The 27,277-nt window shown below is 45.3% G+C and overlaps 1 protein-coding gene across 2 annotated transcripts in view; it reads left to right on the top strand.

Annotated features, from left to right (window-relative positions):
• L (zinc finger protein Lobe) overlaps positions 1 to 26,087 on the top strand; it is a 111,188-nt gene extending 85,101 nt beyond the window's left edge. Inside the window, exons 1-7 of one of the 2 annotated variants that reach the window (XM_076788449.1) lie at positions 5,396 to 6,094; positions 11,196 to 11,434; positions 15,539 to 15,681; positions 21,446 to 23,177; positions 23,309 to 24,388; positions 24,491 to 24,715; positions 24,791 to 26,087. In XM_076788449.1, coding sequence (XP_076644564.1) covers positions 6,001 to 6,094; positions 11,196 to 11,434; positions 15,539 to 15,681; positions 21,446 to 23,177; positions 23,309 to 24,388; positions 24,491 to 24,715; positions 24,791 to 25,162 — 3,885 coding nt within the window. In that variant the 5' untranslated portion in view covers positions 5,396 to 6,000 and the 3' untranslated portion in view covers positions 25,163 to 26,087. Of the gene's footprint in view, positions 1 to 5,395; positions 6,095 to 11,195; positions 11,435 to 15,538; positions 15,682 to 21,445; positions 23,178 to 23,308; positions 24,389 to 24,490; positions 24,716 to 24,790 lie in introns of those variants that run through there. The other variant, XM_076788443.1, reaches the window with a different exon arrangement.
• The last annotated feature ends 1,190 nt before the right edge of the window (positions 26,088 to 27,277 follow it).

The raw sequence follows: 27,277 nt of genomic DNA, 5'->3' as shown, positions 1-27,277 counted from the left end.
GGACGATTCGAGTCGATTTACGACACCAGCTCAAAGTACACCGAATTTCCAGACTGCTCGACGACGAGTTTCCCCCGCGAACTGTTTCGAACCGGTTCAATAATAGATGAATGGGCTGAACTTGTTTGTCAATGATTGCTTGCGATAAGCGTTTCGAGATAATTTCCGACTCGAATGAGAGCAAATTTCAAGTTCATTTTATACTCACAATTAGTGGAAAAGCGCGTGCTAAGTAGTATCGCAGATATCTTTTCACTTTGCGATGCTGGAACTTCGAACCGTCGAATGTCTCTATAAAGTGAAAATTTGTTTCGCTCTGAATAAAAAATATTGAAGCAATTAAAATTTCTACTTGCAAACGATTGAAACCACAGGAATTATGTATAATTTTTTGTAATCGATCAGTCGCAGGAAGATCGGAGGAACTCGTGCGCGATTCGCTCGGATTTCACCGGCACCGTGAAAGCGTCGCGGATCGTCAACGCGCATAGATCGGTGGTTCCTCGGCGCGGCGTCGCGAATCTGCTCGTGATGCTCGCGTGAGAGCGTCTCAATCTAATAAATTCACGAAGGAGCGTCGTCGTCCGCGTTCTCACAGACCACGCGAACAATCGGAGCCAATTCCTCCCGCTTCCGTGTGATCTCCCGACCGCAAATCGGTACACTAGCATACCTTTGTCGTTCCGCGCTGGCCGCAGAACTGTTTTTCTCTGATCACCGGTTCCTGCAAAATCTGCAATTTTCATTTCCTCATAGAAGGACTACCAATATCCTGAAACCGTTGTTTGTTCTATTCAAGCCTGTGATCGCAATTTCCCGCCTGTAAAGTGTTTTTCTCGACCAGTAGTAACATTATTATGTTCTTGGTTAACGACACGTTAGTTTACCTTCGAGGCGATGATAACCACGAGGTGCAACATCGTTGAGTACCTTAGAAAATTTTGGTCACCGACCAATGGACATTCTTGTGAGAGTTTATTCCCAGTCTACTTCGATTAACAAGGTCATTGTGATTTGATCATTGTAAGGGTTTTCAGAGCGAAGTGTCGGTGTTGTAGGAAGCGGCAAGAGCGTTTTCAAAGAGGTGAAAACATTTTGAATGTGACAAGAGAGCATGTCGAATGTCGCGAAGTTTATCGTTTGGAGGGAAGAGCAGCCGTACGAGCGGCTCGGCGGCATGAATGAAATCGCGCGTGCCGCTTCCACGGGTTGCGTGTTCCCCTGTCTGTTCGATGGTGGGGATAGGGGAACGTGTGGACGCGGTCTAAGCGTGGGTGGCTGAAGAGCAGCGATCCGACGCGATTCACCTCCGGGGCGGACGGAAGCGTCGCGTGCGCGTGTGAACGAGCCAAAAGGGAAAACGCGTGCATCGTCTCGTGGCCGCGTAGGCGGAGTCGATCGTGACGAGACACCGAACCTCGGCACATGCGCCTTATCACGGAACCACCCACAACGCGCGTCGCGACGACCGTCGTCGTTCCCAATTCGCTTGCTCTTCTGTCAAAAAAAATCTTCTTTTTCACTCGCCCCCTTACACTGTAATCTTTTCCATTAAATTCACTGGAACTCCCTTTGTCCCCCGCAACTTCTTCGAAAAAAGAAAAGATTTATAGTAATGCACATGCCTCTAGTCTAGAGAAAAGTAAATTATATCTGGAATTGTCGAGTTTGGCTCGAATAGAGCGGGTTAACGCGAAACGATGGGTAATCAATCGTTTGTCCAGATCTAGATCGCTTCGATCGGGATCGTATCAAGTTTTTCTCTAAGATTCTCGAGCTACAGCACGCGAGACGCTCTAGAGGAAATCAATCGTCGGGTTCGAGGAGCGATTTCGGTTGCTCGGGAACCCGCAAATCCCGCGAAACCCTACGGGCCATTTACCACCAAGTTTCGCATAGTTTCCCGGAAGTTTCGCCCGCAGTCAGATCTCGCGGCGTGACTTTAAACCGCTCGCTTCCGACGCTGTTTCCGCGGAAGACGATCCACTATCATCTCCTCGAGAGATCTGAATTACTATTTATTGCGTACTAGTTTGTTTACGTTGAAATGTATGAAACGTTGCCGTCGATTCAAAAGAAATTCCATTCACCTGACGAATCAATTACCATAAAGCTTCGAAAGAGGAATGGAAAATATTTGGTGTATACTCTTTTTTTTTTTTTTAAGTAATCATTTTTGCGTCTCTACAATTTCGTAATGAATAGAACGGAGCGAATTTCACAACCTTGAAATGGAAGGGATGAGCCCCATATTCTTGGAATGGAACCATAATCGTGGAAAAGATCGTTGTCTTCGCGGAACGGCGCATTTCTCCAATTTGGAGGGCCGCCGTCGATACCTGAATGGCGCGATTAGGTTCCCCGAATGGGGGTCATTACGGTCGCTTGACCCTGCAATAATTCTCCGGTGCTTAGAGTGACGAAGGGTCCGAGGAATCGTCGGACGTGCGTGCCTAAGGCGGTCTCTAATGGCGGAGCAACGGTGAGGGTTTACTTTGCTTTTTGTCATGCGGCGATTTCGCATCGTTGCGAACGGTTCTCGTCTAGTCGAGCGACGATTCGGTCCAGTTGCGAGATAAATCGAAATCGATCGAACCGATCGGGCAGAAAGCGTCCACGTCCGAGGCTCAATAGCGGTCCGACATCGTGGACGGACGCAGTTAGGGTAATTAAAATGGCCGAGGGAAATCGGCCGCAAGAGAAAACAATGGTGTGTGACCATTGTTCTCGCCTCCTGTTCTGCCAACCATTCAAACAATCGTAGAAATTTTACGAATACAAGACGTTTATTGGGTAAATGATTTTTACAGCGAACTACCCTTGATACCCACAACCTTTTGAGTTCGTTTTCGAAGAAACAACCTGACGAGTTTTGCAAGCGTAATTAAAAAATTGTGTTAGACGCGATGTGAATTGTTATCGACGACTTGGTTTCTGTTTGGAGTGAGGGGGCGGGGAATTAGTAATCTGGTTTTTCCAGCGACGTCGATGACTCAAACTACCCCTCGGAGAGGTTCACGGGAAAACCCATGAGTAATCTGCATCGATAAACACGCATGCTAAACACACGTAACATGATTCTTTGCGTATTAACTGCTGTTCGTTTCAGAGTACAAATGATTACAATTTCGTTGTCCTCAATAATTTTCCTTTTATCCTCTAAAGCAAAAATCAACTTTATTGCAGGTTAAAATTTTTTTTAATGCTCCAATTGTATCAATGCTAATATTGATAACGAGATTTTACTTCAATTTAAAAGAAATTTAAAAGAAAATTTTCTAACAGTAACCAATAGAGATTTTACTATCGATTGGATTAGGTACATAAATAAATACGCGTTAATAAGCTGCAATTGCGATGATAATAAGAAAGAACGTGTACAATTTTCCAGACATCCTAACAAAAGAAGTCCTTCGACTTTCGAGGGTCCAATTTTATATAATTTTGCTCTTTACTATTTTCGTAATATTAGCTCTTCTTAACACTAAACCTACCAAAATTAAAAAGACTGGTTTTCCATTTTCACATATTATAATGAAAATGGTTCAAAGTTTAAGTAAATTCAATCTTCTCCCTTCTATAAGACGTTTCACTTTGATATGTTTTGTGCTTGGCAGAGGTGTAGTGGTAAAATAAAATTTGTAAGGAAACAGTTCAAGAACCAGTTTATAAGAGAGAAGTCATAAGTCCGGAGTTAGCGGATCATTAGCAAATCCGAAGAGGTGCGTGTGAATGGTCCTCGAACGGGATCAAGACCACCTAAAGTGTCACGATGGCAACGAGATAAATAATCCCGATGGGTGGGCGCTGCTCGCGCCTTTCCGGTACGGGGCACGGGTTACAAGCGCACCTCGTGGATCCCCGTGGGTCCCCATAGGGAGTCGCGGTGCTCCTCTGTTGGCCCCCATAAGGTGGTACAGGGCTCCAGCCGTGTGTGAGAATCCATTCCAGTCGATTTCACAGGGGTTGCAGGGGGTCCGAGCCCTATTTTTCCCTCGTTCTTTTTCTCGTTTTCTGCGTTTCGTTCGGGGCCGTGCTCTCTTTTGAAACTCCCGCGGGTCCGCGCGGCACCAATCTTGAACAGCGAACCCTGCAGACGATCGGAATCCCCGATAGGAACCCCGCTGGCGAACCTTCGAATAGATTTCGCCGGAAACTATGCGACGACGTCGATTTTCCTGCGACGCCGTCCCGTCGCCTCGTTAACGTCGTCGTCGGACGTTAATGCGAGGCCGGGCCCTGCTTACGGGCACTTTCTTTCATTACCCTGGCCGATTATCGGCTCGACGGAGCTGTGAAGACATTTTGGGGACCCTGAGAGACCCTAGGAACAGGCTGGGTAAAGCGTTCAACACTTTCCGTGCCGTGTCTCAGAGTTACTTGCCTCCGTGATACAAGTTTCGCAGAAAGTCTACTAAATATGTACATTCTGCGACAAAGCGATAGGACACCCGTAGACGTCTAATGTTTCTTAATACCAATGATGTATGCAAAGATTTTGTATATAGATCCGTATAGATTATGATCTGCTTAGTAACATGTGAAGAAACGGCTACTATTTTCTGTCCTAGGAGTTACATCTGTGTGCATGAAAAACCGGTGCGTCAGAATGGTAGGACATATCATAATGTTTTAACCCCTTTTACTATAGTATCGCGAGTCAGACTCGTGATGAAGTCTTCGAACAGAATTTTATAAAAATGTATATTATTAATTCCCTTTAAACTGAAATGAAATTCTATTTTATTGTAGTCAATATTCGGCCAATACAGAACACGTGGTTATACGATCAATATAAATTTTCTATTTTTCTAATCGTTGTAATCGTAAAATAAATTGTAGTGCAAGCCAGTGTTCGAGAGACAGTGAACAGACGAGGTTCTATTAATCACGTGAAAAATCTTTCTTGTGCCCTGATAGTGAATTAAATTTACAAGAGTCACGAAAATGGGACGCGGTAAACAGTTAACTCCGACCGAAATAAAACAGAGGTCAGATCGATGCCGGGATGCGAGTGGTGGATAAATATTCGCGGGCGGGTAAAAACAAAAAAAAAAAAAAAGAAAAAAAAAGATGGGAGAAGAAGAAGCGTTGTCTCATTGATTATGTGAGAGGAGCGGGCGGGCTTCCGGTAGCGGGAACGGTAACCGCGGCCCCCGGTCGCTCACCTTCTCCGTCGAAAGGGCACACATAGGTGGATTAGGTGGATGAAAGGTTAAATAGGTGCCAGTGGGTAGTCGGAAGGTGGGTGTACTCGTTAGTGTGTGATCCCGCCTACCGTCCAATGCGGTGGCTGGTTTCCCAGGGGACTCCCTAGCCTCTCTGTGCCGGCTTTTGTGGTCCCTTCTCCTTCCACGTACGGTAACGCGGCACTCTTTTGCTGTCAGGAGGAGGACTTGGTGTGTCGGTTTGCATCGTGCGCGATAATAGTCACTGTGGGTTCCCGGTTAGTGCGCGTTTCACAGTGTTACCAGCTGGCTGCTTCGCTCGCTCGCTCGTTCTCTCTGCTCTCGCATCATTCGCTCGTTCGCGCGTCAACGTCAGTCCTTCCGATCGAACGATCGAGGTAGGATCGATCGTCCTCCCGGAGGATCCTGCCACCTGATTTCCTCCGCGTCTTCTCTTTCACTCTCTTTACACTTCTCTCCGCTCCTATCTTTACTCCTCACACTGCTGTTGTCATCTCCTGTACGCCGATCTTCCGATTCGTAGATCGGCTCGGATTTATCAGTGATTCGTAGATCTGTCGTGTCGAAATCGAACAGATTTGATTCGTGGCATGATACCGAGGACCGCGATCGATTCCCTTGATGACTTCGAGCTCTGTGATCGATTCCTGCGGAAACTGAGCTTTGTGATCGATTCCTTCGGAAACTTTGAGCTCTGCGAGCTCTGTGATCGGCATTGAACCACCGGTGAATCGGTTTCGCTCGAGGATCCAAAGGGTGATGGTGGATCGAGGAGGTTTACGCTCGAGGGGTGCTTGATCCGAAACTCAGAATGCTGTTCAAGGGAAACAGCTCCAGGCTCGAGCTCCTGATCGGCAAGATACAGGCGCACAAGGAACCGACCCAGGACGAGCAGAAATCGAAAGGTACATTATCGTTAACCGTGTTGTTGCGGAGTTTTAATTGATACTCGGCGCGAGCGAATTGTTTGATGCGTCGCGCGAGCTGCTCATTCGAGCTCAATCTGATTTAATAATTGTCGGTTAACTCGTTCGTTGCTAAGAGCAATTTGTGGGTTAAGAGACAATTTTCCGACAGACTCGCCATCGTTGTGCACCGATCGATTACGCGATGTCTTCGATTCGGTATCGATTCGAACTGAAAATAGCTTGCACGCGTCAATGTTTAATTTTTTTTTTCGAAATTTTCTTCGGTTATTCGGGGAATGCGTAGAAATAATTTCTCTGAATCGTTGATTAAATTTTAGGGTTTTTCATGATGGACTAGGCTGTCAATTTTCTCTGCAATTTTAATCTCGTCGATCTATTCTTTAAGTCTCGTCCCTGTGGTGCTACATTAATTAATCTACCGATTACCTGTACATATTAATATAGCGATATCAATTTAAAAGTGGAATTCTTTAGTTCGCGAAAATACTTGGGTACGTTAATTAAAGAAGCCGTCGACGTGGGTAACGTTGGGGCCATTCAGGTACATTTTCACAAGGGGGTTGAGACGATCGAAAGTTGGGAATTTCTGGTCTTTGGTGGACGACAATTAGATGAGTATAAACCAGAATTATTACCTGATGGTGCGAAAAAGTACGTTTGAGGTGCTCGGAAAATTAATAACAAATATTTCGTCCAATTAGACTTACAAAATAAACATCATATAAATGTATAAATAATATAAATAATATTCCACTTTCGAAAACGATGATTTATATTATTTCGTGTTGTGCATTTTAAAGCCAACTCGCCAGCCAAAGATTTAACTTTTAAGTGGACTATTCACACGATTACTTCTGGGGGGAGGCATTAATTTTCAAAGAAAAATTAACTTCCACTTGCCAATACAATGCGAACGAATATCAAGTGTGTATTGATTCATTCGTCACATTTTTTAAATCCATTTTCAAAGTTCATTCAGGGGTTGAGATCGTGGGGGTCGTAGAGAGGGGAGGGGAGGGGTCGAGATGATCGAGGAAGTCAGTCGGCCGGTTGTCGCCACGCCAATGGCGGTTTGTAAATCCGCGCAAACCACTGGCAGCCTGACGGAGTTCGCGTCCCGTACATAAGTCACAATTAACGAAGGCGTTAAGTCGGCCCCCTATTAATAAGCGACGTCGAAGCGTCCTATAAATAGCGACGGGCACGAGGTGACAACATTACGCAGCCACACGCGACGATAGCCGTCCAAGAGAAAGAAAGAGAGAGAAAGAGAAAAAGAGAGGGAGAGAGAGAGAGACTGTATATGGGCGCGAACACGCGCGCACGTTACCAAAGACAAAAACACAATGCAACACGGCTGGCATCGGCAGGTCGCGGCAGAAAAGAGCTGCCAGTGTTAAGTGCGACTATTTTCGCGTCGATGACACATCGCTGCTGATTGGACGGAATCGAGACTCTAAATAAAACCCCCTCGAATCCCCCTGCGAGCCTTTGCGTCCTTGTCTGCCGATCTTTTAAAGATAGGCCCCCCTTCGCCCGAGGATTCTAAGGAATCGCCTAACTTTGTACGAGCTGCCAAACTTTCACCGATTCCGGACCATATTTCCTTCGCACCCGTTGAAGCACCGATGGAAAGAGATCTAGAGAACCTATAAAGTTGTACTGTGTTCCAGCACCCTCCACTCTTTTTGGAAAAAAAATTGGAAATCAAAGACATCCTTCATTTTCAAACTAATCGCTCAAACTTGGAAGCTTAAGAGCATTTCACCTTTGCACCCCTTTAAGTAGGTATTGGAAAATGATTAGGGCGTCTCTAGAACGATCCTACCTCATGCTAGCACCCCGTGTTCACCTCCAAAAAATTCCAAAGCAAAGATACACTTCCCAAACCGAGCCTTGCTCTGATCAAAGAACTCTTGGGGGATGAAATAACGAAGACAGACAATAGTGTGTCTTATGTTCAGCATTCCAAGACGTACGAATAATCAGATAAATTAATTTAATTAAAACCTTCGCGAGGGTGCGCGCGGTTCGATGATCGGAGAGTGTTTCGCATGCCTATGCGTCGATCAGAGGCGTTCTCCATGAACGGGGACCGGCTTTGTTCCTCGTCCGATTTCTCTTGGCAGTCTCGCAGTCGAATTCCCGACGACAGCGGATCAGCTGGGTGCCGTTCGGCAGCTCGGTTTCTATTTATTGCGTGCTCACCCGATCCGCCTTGTCTCTCTTTCTGCGAGAAGAGGCGCGCTGCGGCTGTGAGTCACGCGGCATGCCAATTGGGCGAGTGCCCCGATACGTTCACGAGATCTCTGTTGCACAATCGGAGGAACACCTGATCGACAGAGGCATCTTGGGGGTTACTCGCGGTGGAACGCGCCCCGGAAACGTACGAAATCTCCCTATAGCATCTCCCAAGCGCCATTATGGAAATGAGGCTCGCTTCGCACTCTTAAACCAGCCCCCGGTAACCAACAAGGGCAAACCACAACTGCATTCGATCTCGGCTCTCAAGGATTTTCACATTTCTCTTCAAATATTTTCCTAATTATTTCCGCATCAATCGCCATTTAATTTAGAACAGCTCAGATCTTTGTTCGCGGCTCAATTCATCCCCTTAGTTTAAGGGACTTGAAGGACCAGCTTCATAGTGATCCTACAATTCTAATTTTAATTTGAATTTCAGTAAATTAAATTGATACCCAAATTCTAAGCTGACAAATTTTCAAGCGTGGTACGAATAAACACATTCAATTTCAATTTTAATTTCAGTAAATTAAATTGATCCTTAAATTCTAACCTGAAAAATTGTCAAGCGTGGTACGAATAAACACATTCAATTTCAATTTTAATTTCAGTAAATTAAACTGATCCTTAAATTCTAACCTGTAAAATTTTCAAGCGTGGTACGAATAAACACATTCAATTTCATGTGGACAAATACAATCTAATGTTCATACGTAAATATTCTAAATCAGATGAAACGTTCGAGTTCTGAAATGAAGAAAGTGTCTGCCTATTTCTACCTCCGCAAATGAAGCTACAAATTAAATCCCATTAAAAAAAAAACCAGGCTACAATCGCTTAGTATAGCCTACTGTTTCAGAAACGTTGAAAGAAGCGTCCTTACGCTCCAGTTGTCTCGATTAGGATCGCCCAGGGTTTCGTTAAGCAGCGTCACGTGCGAACGGTGTATAATTTGAAGGTGGACGGTGAAAATATAATGAACGATTAGAGCAATTACCGCGACGCTGACAGATTACTCGCACGCGATCTCTCGCGCCTGTTATGGGGAAAACGGGACGTGGGCGGAGGATGCGAGCCATTTAACCGTGATCCACGTGATCCGATCTCGTTGGGTGTCTCCTTGCCTGTTGGCCGGAGCCGCTATAGAGCGGAGGAGACGGTATTCCGTAAAATCTCTTAAATCCAGTGGTGGGTGTCGGATCCAGAGCGTGGACCGGGGCAAATGAGGAAACGGCCAACTAGCCGAGTCATTTCCACCGTTTACCAGGGCCACTTTGCTCTATCCGTGCCGGTGGGAGTCTCTTCATTCCTGGCAATTATTAATTATTCGACTCGCCTCGTCCGGATGTCTCCTTCGTCGACGGTTTCTTCTATTACGCGTTTCTTTCCACGGCCAGACCAATCCCTCTACTCCAATGCCTTCCAGTTACACCTGGAACCTGCTGGTACCCCTGGTTCCTCTTTCACTTCACTTATCTTTCACTTATCTTCGGTCCTACATTTAATCGTCCCTACCTCTATCTCTGTTTCTTACAAATAAAATCTCTCGCGATCCGTTCAGCTGATTTTGCCAAATCTTTGAATTCTATCCTCTATAATTGTTGGTCGTCAAACCAGCAAGACAGCGGCAATGATAAAAGAAAAGATTGGTCCTTCGCTCAATTACCCGAAATCGTCACATTTCAAATAAAAATCCCGGTCGCCAAGTAATCGCAGCAAACGACGACCGCGCTGTTATCCCGGCGAAGGAGAATTGCCAGCGATCGCTTCGGGGCAAGCAAGAAGCAAAGAAGATTGCGGGTCGTGTCGCGATTGTTCTCTATCGCTAGCGGATAGGAGAAAAAGCTTAGCATTCGTTTGTGTTACGGGGGCAAAAATTCCGAGGCGCGTTAACACGATCCCAGGGAGGATAGCGTGCGGACTGGATGCGCGGATAAAAGGGTAGCAGAACTCGATCCGCGAGAATTCTTCGCGAATTCCCCGCGAGAGAGAAACGCTTCTATCCGCGGACCGGGGGGACCAGTCCTGGAGGATCTCGCGGCGGTTTCTTGACGAGAGCCACGCGGGTTAATGGTACCAGTTTCACCGTACAGCACGGTATACACTCGTTACGAAAACAATCCGAAGGGACGTATAACGGGCGAGGCTGAGGTCAGCCTGGCCTCGTAACGTTCCTACATCGGGGTTCGTAAGGTCACGCTTATGGAAGAACAGGTCCCTCTTGCGACATTTAGAAACCTGTTTACGAAAAAGATCGCGCTCGGACCCGACGACCACTGACAGCGAGCCTATCGGACTCGACATCGACGATTCCTCCACTTCGATCGACCCTTCGGCGCCATAACCGATAACCAGACCGCGAATCTTCGTACAAAGTAAAACATATCGGTAGCAACTGCAACAAACAGCTGCCAAATTGAAGCCCGCCACTTTCTTTAACCCGTCGCGTTACCGTGTCCAATGTCACTGAACATTTTATTGGATTCCAACTAGTCCCAGATCGAATTTCCATTTTCTTGGTTTAAATATACTTTGGCATCAACGTGCGCGGATGATTAATCAAACTAGGCGAATCTAAAGCAAAACGAGTTGTACACCTTCACAAATTGATCCTATAGTAACCACCTTCGCAAGATACGTGACACAGAGACTTGTCAGGAATCCATAGATGACGATACATAACCCAAACTTGAACCTAAAGCACGTTCGAAAAAGTGCTGATCTATTTTCTACATTGGTTCTAAAAAAATGTTCTGTTCCGTCTAAGGATTACGGAGGTTCGTTGGACGCGAGGAGTTCGTTTAGGTGACGAGACATTTATCTTTGATTGCAGAAGCACTCGGGACCGGAAGTTCGTCCTGGCACAGCGAGGATGGCGGGCCAAACTCGCGTCGAGGAGGAGAAACGCCGTCGTCCTGCGCGACTCCCACATCTGCTAGCTTCCCGTCGGAACCTGAAGTCGACGCTGACGTTGGCGTCAACGCCGACGGCAACAACGCTACCGCTCCTTATCCTTGTCAATTCTGCGATCGCACCTTTCCGAGGCTGAGCTACCTGAAGAAGCACGAACAGGTAACTGAAACACCTAATTCATTAAACCCTTGTTTACTCTGGGATCATGCCTTGAACCTTCACCAGAAACCCCCGAGTCTCTCCAACGATGATCTCGCTCTTAACACCTTGTCTTATTTTATAGTTTACCATTACAGAGAGTAGACATTTAAGAGACAGAGAGAGCGAGAGTGTCGTTTAATTATTTTGAATCGAAGATAAATTTCTGGTGTACAGTAAATTTAGAAGTCTGGAACTTCGAAATATAGAGATTCTATTATTGAAGTTTCCTGTTCCGTTTCAATAGGAGTGTCCCACCTTTAGTTTTCTAAATTCGCAGTAACAGAATTATCGAAGCAAATGTTCTATATTCTATATCGTAGAATAGAATATTATAGAATATGAGAGACTTGTTTTACAATTTATATTATTATGTAGCGTATTTAGAAAGCTGGAACTGTAAACGTAGTACATCGGTTCAATCTTAATCCTGTCCGCGAAGACCCTAAAGTATCTTGCGGGTCCTATTAAAATAATAAGAAACCGGAAAACTTCAATGTCTTCCAATAAATTCTGAACCATAATCTCCGACGATCGCATCGCAAACAGAACAATAAATGAAGGTGTAAATCCAGTTCTCCCTAAAGTGTCTCGCAGGTCCCATTACTCGCGATCTAAATTGAACGAGATCCGAACGTGACGTTCTGCGAACAAGTTAGTTATCTCCGGAATTAAATGAAGTTGCACGAGCCAGGCAGAAGAAGTCAGTTATCTTCGCCATAAAGTCCAGGTAGCAGGAACTGGTATTCGAGATTGAACCTAACTCATTGCCAGTACAAACCGCCTCCGGAGGATCGCGAGTAGTCGGAGAGGCGTGGCAGACGCGTGGCAAATTCGGATTTTTTTCTGTTTTGCATGTCGGTGGCATTAGAAGCCGAGAGAGGGCTTCTCTTCCGCGTCGGTGCTCGGGTCATCTTTGGGTCAAAATCTGTACCGTGTCCCATAACAGGTTGTACCGGTCAGGTAGTTCGTCCAGGTGGCTCGTCCAGGTTCGGGTTCCTCGGGACTTATCGGCCTCGATGAAAGCCGCTTGCACGCGAGCTGAATCGCGGTTCCAGATACCGCTTCGATCATGCTGATAAAGTTTCCTTCTCGACACTCGTCCCGCAGGTCCTGTCATTTTTTGACGCTTCAATTAATTACAGGGACCGTAACGGTTATAATCAAACAGAAAAAATGTCATGGAATAATATGTATTTCATCGACTAAAATCGTACTGGTTACAAATAGGGATTATAAGTAACCGAACATTTTTTCTCTTGTTGGTAAATGTTATCGTTGAGAGAAATACATTTCGATCACTTATGAAAGTTATCGATGGGAGAAGTTTATTTCAATCGTTCATAACAGTTATCGATAAGAGAAAGTTATTTCGATCGCTCATAACAGTTATTAATGAGAGAGAAGTTCATTTCGACCGCTCATAACAGTTAATGATGAAGGAAATTTGTAATAGTTATTATTAAATTGTACAACTTTCAAATGGTAGATAATCAATAAATTGTTGTCTACAATCAAAATATAATATGACAAACATGACTTTTTTCTAAATTTTCTAATGACAAACTACACCGCAAATCGCAATTCATCTAACGTTAATTTTAGAGCAGAAAAGGTTCGTTCAACGCTAACCTGAGCGGCGGGCATAGCGTGAATTACACACACTAGTTTTGACAAATACGGGAGTCTATATTTCTGATTTTCCCGGTTGAAAAAATTTTGAAAATTTTTTTCAGATGTTGTGTTGTTCTTATGGTCTGATGATTCGTCTTGCTGTACGAAACCTTCTCAATTAATTTCGCAGGCTTGCCACATCCGAAAAAGAGTAGACAACTCAGTAATTAAATATGCAACTGAAATGAATTTTCTCATCAATGATTATTATGAACAAGTGAAAAGAAATTCGATCATTGATAACTGTTACGAACTATCGAAACGAAACAGTTTTTCTTCATCGATAACAGTTATCGAGGAGAATCCAATTTTTTGGACACTAATAACTGTTATTTGTCACCAAAAAGTATAAAAACCAATATTTTTTAATCATTTTGTTCTTCGAATTTTTTTCTTTATATTTTGTATAGATTATCTTACATTTCAATAATATTAAACTTTTTATTAATGATATTTATCGTAGAAAATTTTAGAATAACTGTTACGTTTGGTCTCTGATTAATTGTATGCAATTTTAGTACTCGCAGCTCCTTTTAACAAGCGATGCATCACTCATTGTTTCAACTTGACTGTTCCAATTGGGAAAGCTTCTGCCCCATTCGCAGCTTTCTCAGCCCTTTAATTTCAAACGATTGTGGTCTAGAAAACACTGTTCCAAAATTTGGAAAATTACCTTTGCCATTTTGTTATTGCATTATCCCTTTTCAATTCATCTACACTTTCTCGAATAGAAAATATACGAGAAGATACTTAACACTTTAAGCGCCACGTCGGTCATGTATGAACAATTCATTTGCTAAACTTATTATTAAGTAAGCCAAATTTTACGAAGATGCACAAGCTGCGAGAATGTTACAAAACTTGTCACGATAAACTTTGTCTTCTCTATTCTTGTATTATTAAATGTTTTGATTTTGTGTGATTTTTATTGCCACTGGACGTGTTAAAGACACTGGGAGAGTAGTTTCTATAAAAACACTTGGCTCGAGCAAAACATTGATCATACACACTCGAACCGCAGCGAAAAACAGCATGACTCGTAGAATGATCTAAGAAATCCCGCTGATTCGCAAAAAAAAAAGAAAAAAATTCCGATGGATAAAAAAGTTTCCACGCCGTCTAATCGATCGACATCTCCGTGTCGCGCTTCTTGCTCGATGGTTCTGCGATCGATGTCAATCAGCGATGCTTTCTTGGACGCTTTCTCTCCTCGAGAGTCTCTCCTCTCCGGCTTCCGGAGCCGGATGACAGCGAAGTTCGTCTTCCAGGACGAACGGCCAACGATCGCTTCGCCCTTCCGTCCGGATTGTCTCTTCAAAGGAGCCGACGAAACGGCTCGAAAGTCGTACGTGCCGAGCTTACCCCGACGGAGTTACGAAAAGAGAGCATATCGTGCCACGGCTGGGACGGAGACGCGAAGGAAATAAAGAGGAAAAAACGACCGGACAAAGAGAATGACCCGACCCGTTCGCCATCATATCGGTCACAGTGATCTACCTGGGTGACAACCAAGGGGAACTTCTCCGACGAGAAGTTTCTTGCTTGTCGATCCTCTTTCCCACCTCTCTCTCTCTCTCTCTCTCTCTCTCTCTCTCTCTCTCTCTCTCTCTCTCTCTCTTCGTCTCCCGGACCTTTGGCGCATCCCACCGAGCCACTGGTTAATCGTCCTATCGTTTTGTTCCATGTTCGTCGTTCTTATCAATGGGAATCTTATCGTTCGATCATTAGAATTGCAGAACTTCGTGTACTCGATGCGTTAACACGGGTTCGTTTTATTTTTGAGTCGTTGGAAACATCAACCCTAGACAACTGAACTGTCGTGTGTGGAAATTACAGTGCCGAATAAAATACAATTGAATTTTTTTTTTTTTGTAACAACGAACACATTTTTCACTTTATAAACAGGATACAAGAGACAGTTTTATTTGGTATTGAATCTATAAATTGAAATTGAATTCCGCACTTCGTCTGATCTCAAAGAATTCGAATTTTAGTTCAAAATTTATTTATTCTGGGCTAACGAAGAAGGGGGACTCTCATTTCATATTAATTTTATTAGATTTATCTTTACAGTTTTAATTCATCAATCTTTTATTTACCTACTGAAAGCACTAGCAAGTGTGTCTCCCATTTCATTGTCATCCCATCCCCTTCATATTAATCTGTATCATCTGTTTTGTTTGTGCACCAACTTCTGCAATCTTAAACTTTCTCGCCATAAAAGCTTAGCGCGTTAAAATTTCCAACAATCTTTTATAGTTTTGTATTTGTGTGACGCTGTTCGATGGGGTCAAGGTGAACTGCTATAAATTTGCCCGGGGGTTCTATTCGCCCGGTTATCAATGTCCACGTCCAACCGATAGATAGATCATAGGTATGTTAACGTTCCAGAGCCACGGCGATCAAATGCCGTATCGGTGCAGCTGGTGCGCCAGACTATTCAAACACAAACGCAGCCGAGATCGACACGTGAAGCTGCACACCGGAGATCGAAGATATCGATGCACGCACTGCGAGGCTGCTTTCTCCAGGAGGTAAGCCGGAGACTCGTACCTTTAACTTGGGACCCCGTCGCCGCACAGCGACAGTAAATGCTGAACCATTACCGATGTGATCATAACCCCTATCTTCCTCCTCGACCCTCCAGGCCTCCACATAACAAAATCCATAACACAAAGATAGAGCTTCCCTTTTAAAACGCGCGATTATCGGACTGCGTAGCAAGAAACGATAAATGAAATCCACTAATTCTTTCTATTTCCACTCGAAGCAGAATTGATTCTAATACGACTAACCTTGAGGATTCGTAGACTGCGTAGCAAGGTTAATTGCATCCGATGCCTTTGATAAAATTCTGCAACAAATTCTTCCTATCGAACGGCCTATTCTTCCTTCCGTTCTTAGATAAAAATCGGGGACCAAAAATAACAGTTATCCTAAAATTTTCTACGATAAATATCATTAATAAAAAGTTGGTTATTATTGAAATTTGAGGTAATTTATACAAAATATACAGGAAAAAATTCGAAGAACAAGGGGATTAAAAAATATCGATTTTTATACTTTTTGGTTACAAGTAACAGTTATTACTGTCAAAAAAATTGGATCCTACTCGATGACTGTTATCGATGAAGAAAAACTGTTGCGATTGCTCAAAGCAGTTATCGATGAGAGAAGTTCATTTCGATCGCTCGTAACAGTTATCAATGATAGAAGTTCATTTTGATCACTCGTAACAGTTATCAAAGATCGAATTTCTTTTCACTTGTTCATAATAATTATTGATGAGAAAATTCATTTCAGTTGCTTATTTAATTAGTGAGTTGTCTACTCTTTTTCGGATGTGGCAAGCCTGTGAAATTGATTGAGAAGGTTTCGTACAGCAAGACGATTCAACAGACCATAAGAACAACACAACATCTGAAAAAAAATTTTCAAAATTTTTTCAACCGGGAAAATCAGAAATATAGACTCCCGTATTTATCCAAACTAGTGTGTGTAATTCACGCTATGCCCGCAACTTAGGTTAGCGTTGAATGAACCTTTTCTGCTCTAAAATTAACGTTAGATGATTTTCGGTGTAATTTGTCAGGAGAAAATTTGGAAAAACTCATGCTTGTCACATTAAATTTTGATTGTTCCATTCTATCGTTTGAAAGTTGTACTATTTAATAATAACTATTACAAATTTCTTTCATCAATAACTGTTATGAGCGATCGAAATAAAAACTCATTGATAACTGTTATGAGTGATCGAAATGAATTTCTCTCAACGATAACATTTACCAACAAGAGAAAAAAATGTTCGGTTACTTATAATCCTTATTTGTAACCAATACGATTTTAGTCGATGAAATACTTGTTATGACTTTTGACTGTTTTCTTTTTGGTTATAACAGTTATGGTCCCTGGTAAAAATGATTCGAGATCAGTCGCGGAAACGAAGTCGCGTGAAGGAGAGGTCGTACGTGGGAAAATCAATCATCCCCCGGTGGGTCGTGGAAGTTGTGAAAGCGACGGGCCCCGTGGACAGTCGGGTAAAGTGGGGGCTAAACACAGAGGGCCCCGATATTCCGGGGGACCGATCCACCGGGTGACAAATGAGTAATGATCGCGCGACGACCGCGGCCCCGGCTCGCATTAGTCAAGCTTTACTCTCTCACGTGGCTCTCCTCTTTCTCCCCCTTGAGTTTTCTTCTCTACGTCCCCTTTTCCCTGTCTTTATATTCTTCTCTCTCTCTCTCCCTCTCTCTCTCTCTCTTTCTTTCTTTCTTTCTTTCTCTCTATCCTTGAAGCACATTCACTCGGTCTTCTCGCGTATTGAAATGCTAAGCTGGAGAACGCGAGGGTGGCGAACCTAACCGGCGCTCACCTTTTTCGTGTTCGAGTGTGTCCGTCTCCTCCCTGCGCGCAACCGGCTGTTCCTGAATGCTACGTGTGCACGCGAGAAGAAGGGGCCCCCGCTTGTCCAGGTGAGCGGCGGACAGGTAGGCGCATAGGTGTTACGGGACAACAGGTAGAACATTAGTCAAGTGCCTCGTTCCCGCTCGTCCGACCGGCCTTACATTCTTACGCCGCGCTCACGACTTCGAACACGATCCAGAACTCGCATCCCCTTCGCCATCCGCGTCCCTACATCGTCTCTGGATCGTCCCTTGATCCAGAAAACACTAGCTGCAAATGCATTTCAATTTCTCAGTCTTTTTAACTCTGGATCTCGAGCAGAGTCAACTGGGGATCTCGGGTCTCGCGTTCTATAATTTCCAGATTTTTAGGCAAAATAAAAACTTTCCAAGTCGGTGCGAGAAGTAGAGATTGCAGAAAAACTTTTTGCCTTTAATAATGTCACCGAGCCCAAAATAGTGTGACGATATTTTATCTTCTTTTAATGAATTCACAATATTCAATCTTCTCATTTTTATAAGGAAACACGCGGGATTCTGAAAGGTACTTTCAACTTGTAGACACTAATGTTCACGTATCTTTTTATTGGAGAGATCTTGTGAAGATCGGAGACCCTAATAATCTAATTCGATCGTCTTTAACACGTAGAATTACCGAGACAATTTTCGATTTGCAGAAGCTAGCCCCTCTTCCTTATTAGATCGACTGCGGAAGCAGGTTCAATTAGAATAGGATCAGTCTCGGAACGAACGAGTAAGTGGACCTTGAGTTCGGGGATTGGTCGCTCGAAACGAAAAGTCGAAGTCCTAACAGAGACCTTCTCCTGTCAGCCATTATTACAATCGCGTCGGCTGATCTTTACGCCACATCTCTATTCGTTCTCGGGACTTGACGGTCGGCTTGGGTGACCCAACAAAAGGGTGAAAACCCCCGTGGTTCTCACATAGATCCCGCAGCGACGGGGGATCTCGGTGCGGCGACGTAGATCGCCGACCATCGATCCGACGCGCTCGTATCATCTGCCACGCGAAGACAAAACGAGATCAATTCTTTCCCGGATGACGCGAACCAACAACATAAATGTTCGATTAAGAGTCCATCGCTTAACAAAATTCTATCTTTTAATACAATTTTGCTCTTTTTTTTTACGTATTTCATGAAACTGCAAAATTCACGCATTTTGAAGACCGGACAATTTTTATTATGCATCTGTCTATTCGTAAGTAGACTGCAGATTTTAGGCATTTGTGGAAAAAAAGAGGACGTGACATTTAAAACATAGATTGCAAAAATTTTCGGATGTCGATATATTATTTTCAACTGTAGAAAATTTGTATATACAGTGATTTCTCTACATATGTCGCCAAGGCCTGGATGATAAACGTCGCGGAATTATACCCACTGCCGCGGGGTATACCTCGTCAGGGGTCACGAAGCTCGAGAGATTTCGGTCGCCGAAAGGTCGCGTAGATCAAAGAATAGTAGTATCTCCTGGTCGATATATGTCCGTGGCTAGATCCGAGTTTTGGACATAAATCGAGTAAACACTATATTTGTATTTGGCTCCTGAATTTTACAATTGATGAAGAAAATCTCTATTTTGCATAAAGTGCCCGCAGTCCATTCATAAATATCAGCGAGCAGGAATCTTTTTATATCGATAGTATGCAACTCTACCAAGTAGATCATCAGCTTTCTCGAGAAGAACTCGATCGCGATTAAATTGGAAGTGTTCAGAGACGTTTGAGAAGACGATTCACAGGTTGACGAGCGCGCCGTAATCCGTCACAGGTCCGTTGAAAAGTGACACGTTGGGGGCTAGCAATCCTTGCGAAACGGTTTTATCCCTTCAGGCTTCTATTATTTTCGCAAACGAGGGGCGTAAATAAAATTTCTGCGAGCGTGGACGGTCGAGAGCCGTCGGAACTCGTGGGAGAATCCGAGGAGAGTTCGCTGGGTGGAGCTCTCTCTTCTGCTCCATTTATTTCTATTTCCTCTCTTCCGGACCCCTAACAGCACGCTCCACCCCTGCGGGGATAATGACTGGCCATTTTTTCCATTTACTAAACACTCCGCCGTGATTACCTTGACCACCGGTTGATGGATTTAACGGAGAATCACCTCCCGGATTACTCTAAATCATCGTCCACCAACAAGACAATTTCATTATCCTTCTAATTCGTAGTTTACCAATCTTTTATAACTCGCAGGTTCGCTCGCGAAATTACCTTACAGCCTTTTCAAGCGAGCTGTCTCCAAATGTTCCTAATCGTACGTAGAATTTTTTAATGTTGAACAATTCGACAGAAAATGAAGGAAATGCAGGATTAGTTCGAACTGAAAACTCGTTTTATTTTTTGTTACGCTACCAACTGCTGTAGAGCAGAATCATTTGCAATTCTCCCAATTTTAATTAGTCTAACTAGCACCGCAGACGTCATTAAATATCCTTACAATTTAAAAAACGATACGAGGGGAACGTGTTGTATCATTTAGACAGCAGATTTTACGCGTTTATATAAAAAATTAAAGAATTTCAGAATATCAATGTACCGTGTTTAGCTTTCAAGTTATTAAAGAAAAATTTCTATTCGGTACCAGTTCATTGCAATTGGGACAATTTAGATTGTGCATAAAAATCCGCAGTCTAGTAATATTTACTCGCTTGTTCTCCGTCTCTAACGATCTCAAGAATCCTCAATAACTTTCCGTTGCGCGTGATTCCTAAAAATGGAAAAAGAACAAATTTGAGATTTTACCACTTTTTACACGTTCCCACCACCGAGTGGAGAGCGTCAGAGGCCACCACGCTGTAAGGAGAGGTAGAAAAGTGCGAAATGTCGTCGATACACCCCGTCCTCGAGCGAAAGGTCTACCGTTCGCGAGGAACGTGTCGGCTAGGTTGACACACGGCGGTTTCCCGTTTTCCTCAGCCGGATAGACGACACACGGGAAGCGATACAGGCGATAATAGGACGTGGCCAGGCTGGCCGGCCGATAATCCTCGCTTATGAATTATTCAGGCGTAAAGTGCAAGAGCAAATTTGCCGTCTGTCTTCGTTTCTGGAAATCGAGACACTGACCGGTCCGCGACCGTCCCGTGTGTGCGCGCGTCCGTGAGTCTGACCTCGCCTTATAACGGATTTAGTTTTCCGTCGAGGGGATGAATTATTCATCCGTTCGTGGGTACGGCCGCGTGAAAATTGTTGACCCATCGCGTTCGTATCGCCTCGACTCGACACCCTTTATTTTTGGCCGCGAGATCTCTGACAGATCCCCAAAATTTCGACGTCCGTTTTCGTCACCGGTCGACAATTCAGCCATCGGGGGAACCGTCCGATATCGTGCAATTTTGATCCCGATTGACGTGCTTCTTCCACGACGATTCCCGGTTTGAATACTGCGTCGTCTCCTTCCTGCGACCACCTTCCTTTTAGTTTGCTTTCTATACCCTGCAGTCGTTCCTCTACAATTTTCTTCATTTCGAAACTTCTAGGTCCTACAATTCTCTTCTCTAGAATTTGCTCCGTAAATTTTTCCTGGGCCCTTTAATCCTTTACACGTAATGTTCTTAGGTCACAATACACTCAATGCTCTTAAATTCCTGCAATCTTTTCGTGTGAAATGACACCCACCCATTTTTGCCATAAATGCATAAAATCTGCATTCTACCTATTAGCAACCAGTTTTCTAACATTTACAACCTCTTCCACAATCTTCCCGGGTGTGAAACACTTAAGCATCTAATTTACCCGTTGCTCGCGTACGTTTCGCAACAACCCTACAATTGAAAGCTACTCGAAGAACTTCCACCTGTTGAACCTCAATCCCGAATCCCAATCTTCGGGTCTCCTTTTCTTCCAAGATTCTCTAGAACGCAATGAATGGTTTCAGCGACCATCTGAAGATCCACATGAAGACGCACGACACTCAGAAGCCGTACCAGTGCACAGCCTGCTCCCGCGGCTACAACACAGCAGCAGCGCTAACGTCGCACATGCAGTCTCACAAGAAGCACCACCATCAGTCCCAGGGCGCGACGAAGCTGCAGGACGTGGAGTACGGTCGTCGCAGCGTGTCCTCGCACAGCACATCCTCTCCCCCGGTTCCCAGTTCCCCGTCGCCCTCCCTGAACCTAGCTCTGAACCCTAGAACAGGATTGAAAAGCTCTCACGGCAGCGCGTCGAACACGCCGATCCTGAGCTCTCCTTTGAAGCTGGCCTGCATGTACTGCACGCGGGACTCGTTCAGTTGCATGCAGCAGCTGCAGATGCACGTGCACACGATGCACCAGGCGATCCTGAGCGGCGAGAGCGTCGCAGTCCCTCCGTCTCCCAGCAGGACCAGCGATCAAGCCGGTTATCAGCGCGAGAAAGGGTCGCACCGATCAGAGGGATCCTCGAAGGATCATCACGAGAGGAAGTATCAGGAGGATGCGGAGAGATCGACGGACAAGGACCAGTTCGAGAACGCGTTCACGTGTAACCAATGCACGATGAAGTTCTCGACGTTGGCCTTGCTGAGGGACCACCTGGTCTCGATCCACAGAACCGACGGATTCGGCTCCGCGCTGATGATGTGTCCTCTCTGCGGCATCCCCTGTGCCTCTGCCGCGGCCTACGCAGAGCACTACGTCCTTCAACACTGCGAGAATCGAAGATTAGGACCTCTGGACGGCGCAGAGTACGGAGAGGCGAAGATCAATGGGACCTACGGAGACTCCAAGAGTTCTAGAAATCAGAAGACCAGGGATTCGGTATCAGAGCCAGCTGATTTGACCAGCAAACATTCCAGACCCACCGAGAGCGGCTACAATCCCGGCACCCTGCTCTGCGGACAGTGCGGAGCTGCTTTGAAAGACTTCGAGTCGTTCAGAGAACACCTGGCCAGGCATCTCCAGGCTGATCACAGGAACGACTCGATGAGACACCCTTGTCCAAAATGCGAAGCGAGCTTCCAAGATAGAGAGGACATGCTGGTGCATCTCACTAAGCATTATCTAGGCCAGATCAGCAAGGAGTACGCTTGCGGAGCTTGCAAGAAACTGTACCCTCATCCAGATCTACTGCAGAGGCACCTGCTCGACAGTCACGCGCATCACCTTTACAGATGCGCCTTGTGCAGGGACACTTTCGACTCCAGAGTCGCTATACAAGTTCATTTCGCTGTGAAGCATAGTCAGGAATGCAGGATCTACCGGTGCAACGCCTGCACTGTTCCTAATAATGAAAATTCGCCTGGGAACTCGCCTGGCGAGGGCAGAAGCTTCTTCAGAAGCGAGGCGGAGATGGCGAATCATGTCAGGAGCGTTCATGCACCGTCCACGATCTCGAACAGCAGCCCCGTCGCTAGGAGTCCCGCTTCTACACCTGGGGTTACTGGCAGCGCTATACCAAGATGCGTTTTCTGCGGAATTTGCTGTAATTCCGAATTGGAGCTGCAACTGCACCTGGCCAGCCACTCGACTAGCTTGTACAGATGTCCCATTTGCAGAGAGGGCTTCGCCGTGGAGTTCTTGCTGGACAGACACATGGCTCAGGCGCATCATTCTAGCGACCATCAGGCTGTCAGGAGCAGCTCCAGGGAGAATGGGAGGATCGGGAGACCTCCGAGGACTCAGGATGAGGTGAGTGTACTAATTCATTGTTGGAATAAGCTACTGTTCGTTCTTGAAACGGCGGAACAGACTATTGATAACCAAGGGAACGTTAATTGTTTCACAATCTCTGAATCTTCGCAACTTTCGTGTTTTCCTAGCCAAAGTCCCAGAAAAGAGGTCGTTCCCCAGCTTCCAGCAACAACAACTCGCTGAACCAACGCGACAACAACAACAAACGTCCGAATTACACCAGTACAGGGTCCCAGCAGTGCGAGCTCTGCGAGAGGGGAGAGTTCGCGAACGAGGCTGAGCTTCAAGCGCACAAGAAACTGGCTCACGCACCCGCAAAGCTTCAGACGAAGTCTCTGTCCAGTCTGAGCATGACCTGCGCTTACTGTGGCGAGGTATGTCGTTCTAGAACCGAGCTAGAGTCTCACACGAGGATTCAGCACGCTTCAAACGAGCCTGGGGGCAGGCACAAGTGCAACATCTGTGACGAGGTATGTCCTTCTGGAGCTACCCTGGCCGAGCATAAGCTGCAGAAGCACTGCAAGATCCAGCTGAGCGACAGCTGTGTCGTCTGCCGAGGGAACCTAGCCTCGGAAGCTCAGTTCCTCGAACACGTGCAGAGACACAGTCTGGAGAACGTCGATCCTCAGCAGAGACTCGACGGCTCCCTTCCTCATCTTCCTGCCGCGTGCGTGGTCTGCAGACAGACGTTAATCAGCGACCTGGAGTGTCGTCTTCACGCCAGGCATCATCTCAGATCGTCCACCAGCTCCCAGAGCACCGCGTCCAGTCCCAGCCCCAATCAGAAGAGCCAGAGTCCAGGGTGCTGTCTATGCCTGAGAGATTACTCGGCTGACGACTTCGTCAGCCTTCCTCCCAGCCACATCACCGGCGGAGGACAGTCCCTCAGAGTCTGCAAGTCTTGCTACATCCGCCACTCTCAGGGTCTACCTATTCTAAATTCACCCTACGAACATGCTAGAGCAAAGAACGACAGAAGCTGGGCTCCCAGCAGCAAAGAGTCCCAGTGGGACGGGTCCAGAGATAGATGGGAGTCCGAGAGGGTGTTCAAGGCTGAAGAGAGGACTGACGAGAACTTGACTGATAATAAAAGATGTCAGGACTGTGGCGTGAAGTTCGAAGACCCCGAGGAGGTGGAGAAACACAGGCTCGCGGAGCACGAGAAGCCTGCTGCTGGCTCCAACACGTACACCTGTATACAGTGCCAGGTAATTCGAAATGCTCGACACTACTTTATCTAGGCAAGACGACAAGACGGAGCGTGTGTGACAGTCTTTAAACCTCGACTAACAATTTACTGTCTGTCTCAGATGTCGTTCCCGTCAGAGGCTAAGATACAACAGCACGTCAGAAAGGAGCATTTGGAAGCTACAGGGAAAGCTTCCGTGGATGCCCTGCGCTGTCACCTCTGTCTCTACGAAGCCTGCAGCCCCCTACAGCTGCAGAGTCACCTGATAGAGCACACTTTCGCCGGCTGTGCTGCTCTGAGTTGTTACATTTGTCAGTCCCTTTTCACCGCTCCGATCGGTCTTCAGGTACTTATCAATCTCAAAGAATTTCTCTTAAATTGTATACACGAGAATGTCTTAAGAATTTAAATTATTTTTCAGAACCACATGCTCCAAGAACACGGTCTAGGTGCCCGGCCCTACGACTGCTCGAAGTGCACCTTGAAGTTCTTCTTTAGAGCCGAGCTGGATCACCATGTGCTGACGTTCCACCGTCCTGGAGAAATGTCTCCACCCCACGAAAATGTGCAAAACGCAGAAATAAAAGTGACAGAAGCTGAAGAGCAGAATTGCGATGATGGGATCACGGTGAAGGAGGAGATGTTGCCAGACGTTGGCGAAGAAGAGGAGGAGATCAACGTTGACGGGCAAATGGAACACGAGGAGGAGGAGGAGAAGCAGGTCGAGATGAACCAGAACCTGAAGACCGAGGTGGACGAGGAGGCTGCTCATCCTGAGAAGACGGAATCGTGACTCCCTTGAAGAGGGTACCTGAAATTGCGTCGGGTGTTGCGTCAGCTTGACTCCACGGTGTCGGAGCTTTGTTGTTGAATCTGCTGTGTTTTGTATGGCTGCCAAGACTCGGTTGAACGGACAACCGTTGTAAATATTTTCCTGTTCGTTTGAGTCAATGCTGTTTTCTTTAGAACATTGTTCCACGAAGAGTGCAGGCTCGACCGTTCCGGAAATCATCCAGCAAGCTTCTTGGCCTGATTGCCAGAATCATTGATCAGATTGTAAAGGGAACTACAGTTAGATTTTTTAAGATACCCTTAACGAAGTCTATGTGATCGAATGTTTTTGCGCGTTGAGAATTGTTCGGAGAGGAGCGAATTCATTTTTTTTTTTTATGGGAACAACGTTTCCATGGACTGTTCTTTATTATTCCACGATGGTTTTTTTTATGCACAGAGTTATTGCGATAGGATAGATTGGTATCGAAAGATCGTGAACGAGAACGATTTTACAACGAAAAATCTTATTGAAAAACTTGTCTATGTTGGTTTTTCGGAATTTACACGATCTATTTGTTAAGATTATATTCTGTTCTCATGTTTTAGATATAAATTGTAACGTTAAACCTTTCGTTCAGTTTTTACGTGAATTGTTATCATTATTGTATCGTGTTCCACAGTGCGTTTGATTGGTTTAAAGAGGTCTGCTCGAACGAGTTTGTAACACACAGATGCGTCGTTGTTTTTTATGAGCATGGAACATCTCCTGCGACTACGATTCTGTAAATACGTTGAATAGTATTAGCAACTATTACTCATCGTTTGAACGACTCGTCGGTACCGTAAGCGGTAATTATTTAAAGGAAGCAGATGCAATAACCTGTCCACTAGGTTTAGCGGTATTATAAGATAGTTCTTTATGAAATAAATTATTGTTTTAAATCGCCGAAGCTGATTGTTTGTGTTTTCCCTTACACTACATACGTAGAACGCAGTACACGTTTGATTGGGTATAAATGCAGATTCCAATGTCTGTCAGACGCAGTATAAATAATAGCAAGAATCATTTTTCAGTGATCACTGATTAAAATGCCTACAAGAAAATCAAAGGTATGCAAGCGGCTTTTTCCCCAGCCTGAGAAGGGATCCCTACTACCTGTAATCATGGGTGATAGTGGCCTGTATAAATAGAAATTCGACTCAGGGAAACTGCAGTCCCTCTCGAGCTGTCGGTCTAGCAAGAGGTTCTGGGAGCCCTTTGCATTCCTGGAGGTTTCGAGTCCAGAAGCTTTGGACAGAAAGGATAGGAGAGTGCTCACGCCCAGGGTTTCCGGCGTTCCCAATAAAGTGCTGCCTCCTACTCATTTTGAGCATGCGTTCCAACTTTCGTGACATCAGAGAGGAAATGAGAGCAGAGAGGATAGGTGAGGGCTCACGTCCGGGGTTTCGGCGTTCCCATTTTCGTGACATCGCCAGGTTTTAGCAAGGCACAGAACCGAACAGCATTTAGCATGAAACAGAACCGAGCAGCTTCTAGCAGGGAACAGAACCGAGCAGCTTCAACGACGAGATATATATATATATCTCGTAGGTGATTGGGGCCGTTACCGACCGCTCCCAACACCCACCTGGCACCTAGTTTGAGACTCGGAGTTTAACACGGGGGCTGGCAGTCTTTATATATATCTCGTCGGTGACATAACTCGTCAATCATTTGTATTTGACCAGATTTGATCATTTTTGTGGATCTAGTTCCAACATTTATCGTTCGTCAGCGAAGAGGGCGTAAGAAAACCAGTTGTTTACATGAGAGACACGAAACCCCATTTGGTGATTGGTCTACTCCTATACCTCGTCTGTGCCGGCACCACAGACGAGGTATAGGAGTAGACCAATCACCATATGGGGTTTCGTGTCTCACGATCTGAAATACCGACATCGTTAACAACAACTAGATTTCTTACGCCCTCTACTCTGACGAACAATAAATCTTGTAACTAGATCCACGAGAACTTTCGACCATATACCTATGATAAATGATGAAGATACGACTCTGAACCCAATACACGACCGTTCACGCACACGGGTGAAAACAGGTGTAAATCTAACCCGCTGAGGACAGCAAACCTAACAC

Source organism: Halictus rubicundus, chromosome 1, assembly GCF_050948215.1.
Source record: "Halictus rubicundus isolate RS-2024b chromosome 1, iyHalRubi1_principal, whole genome shotgun sequence".
Classification (NCBI taxonomy): domain Eukaryota; kingdom Metazoa; phylum Arthropoda; class Insecta; order Hymenoptera; family Halictidae; genus Halictus; species Halictus rubicundus.
Note: the sequence above shows the minus strand (reverse complement) of the source record. Positions and strands in the feature narration are given on the sequence as shown.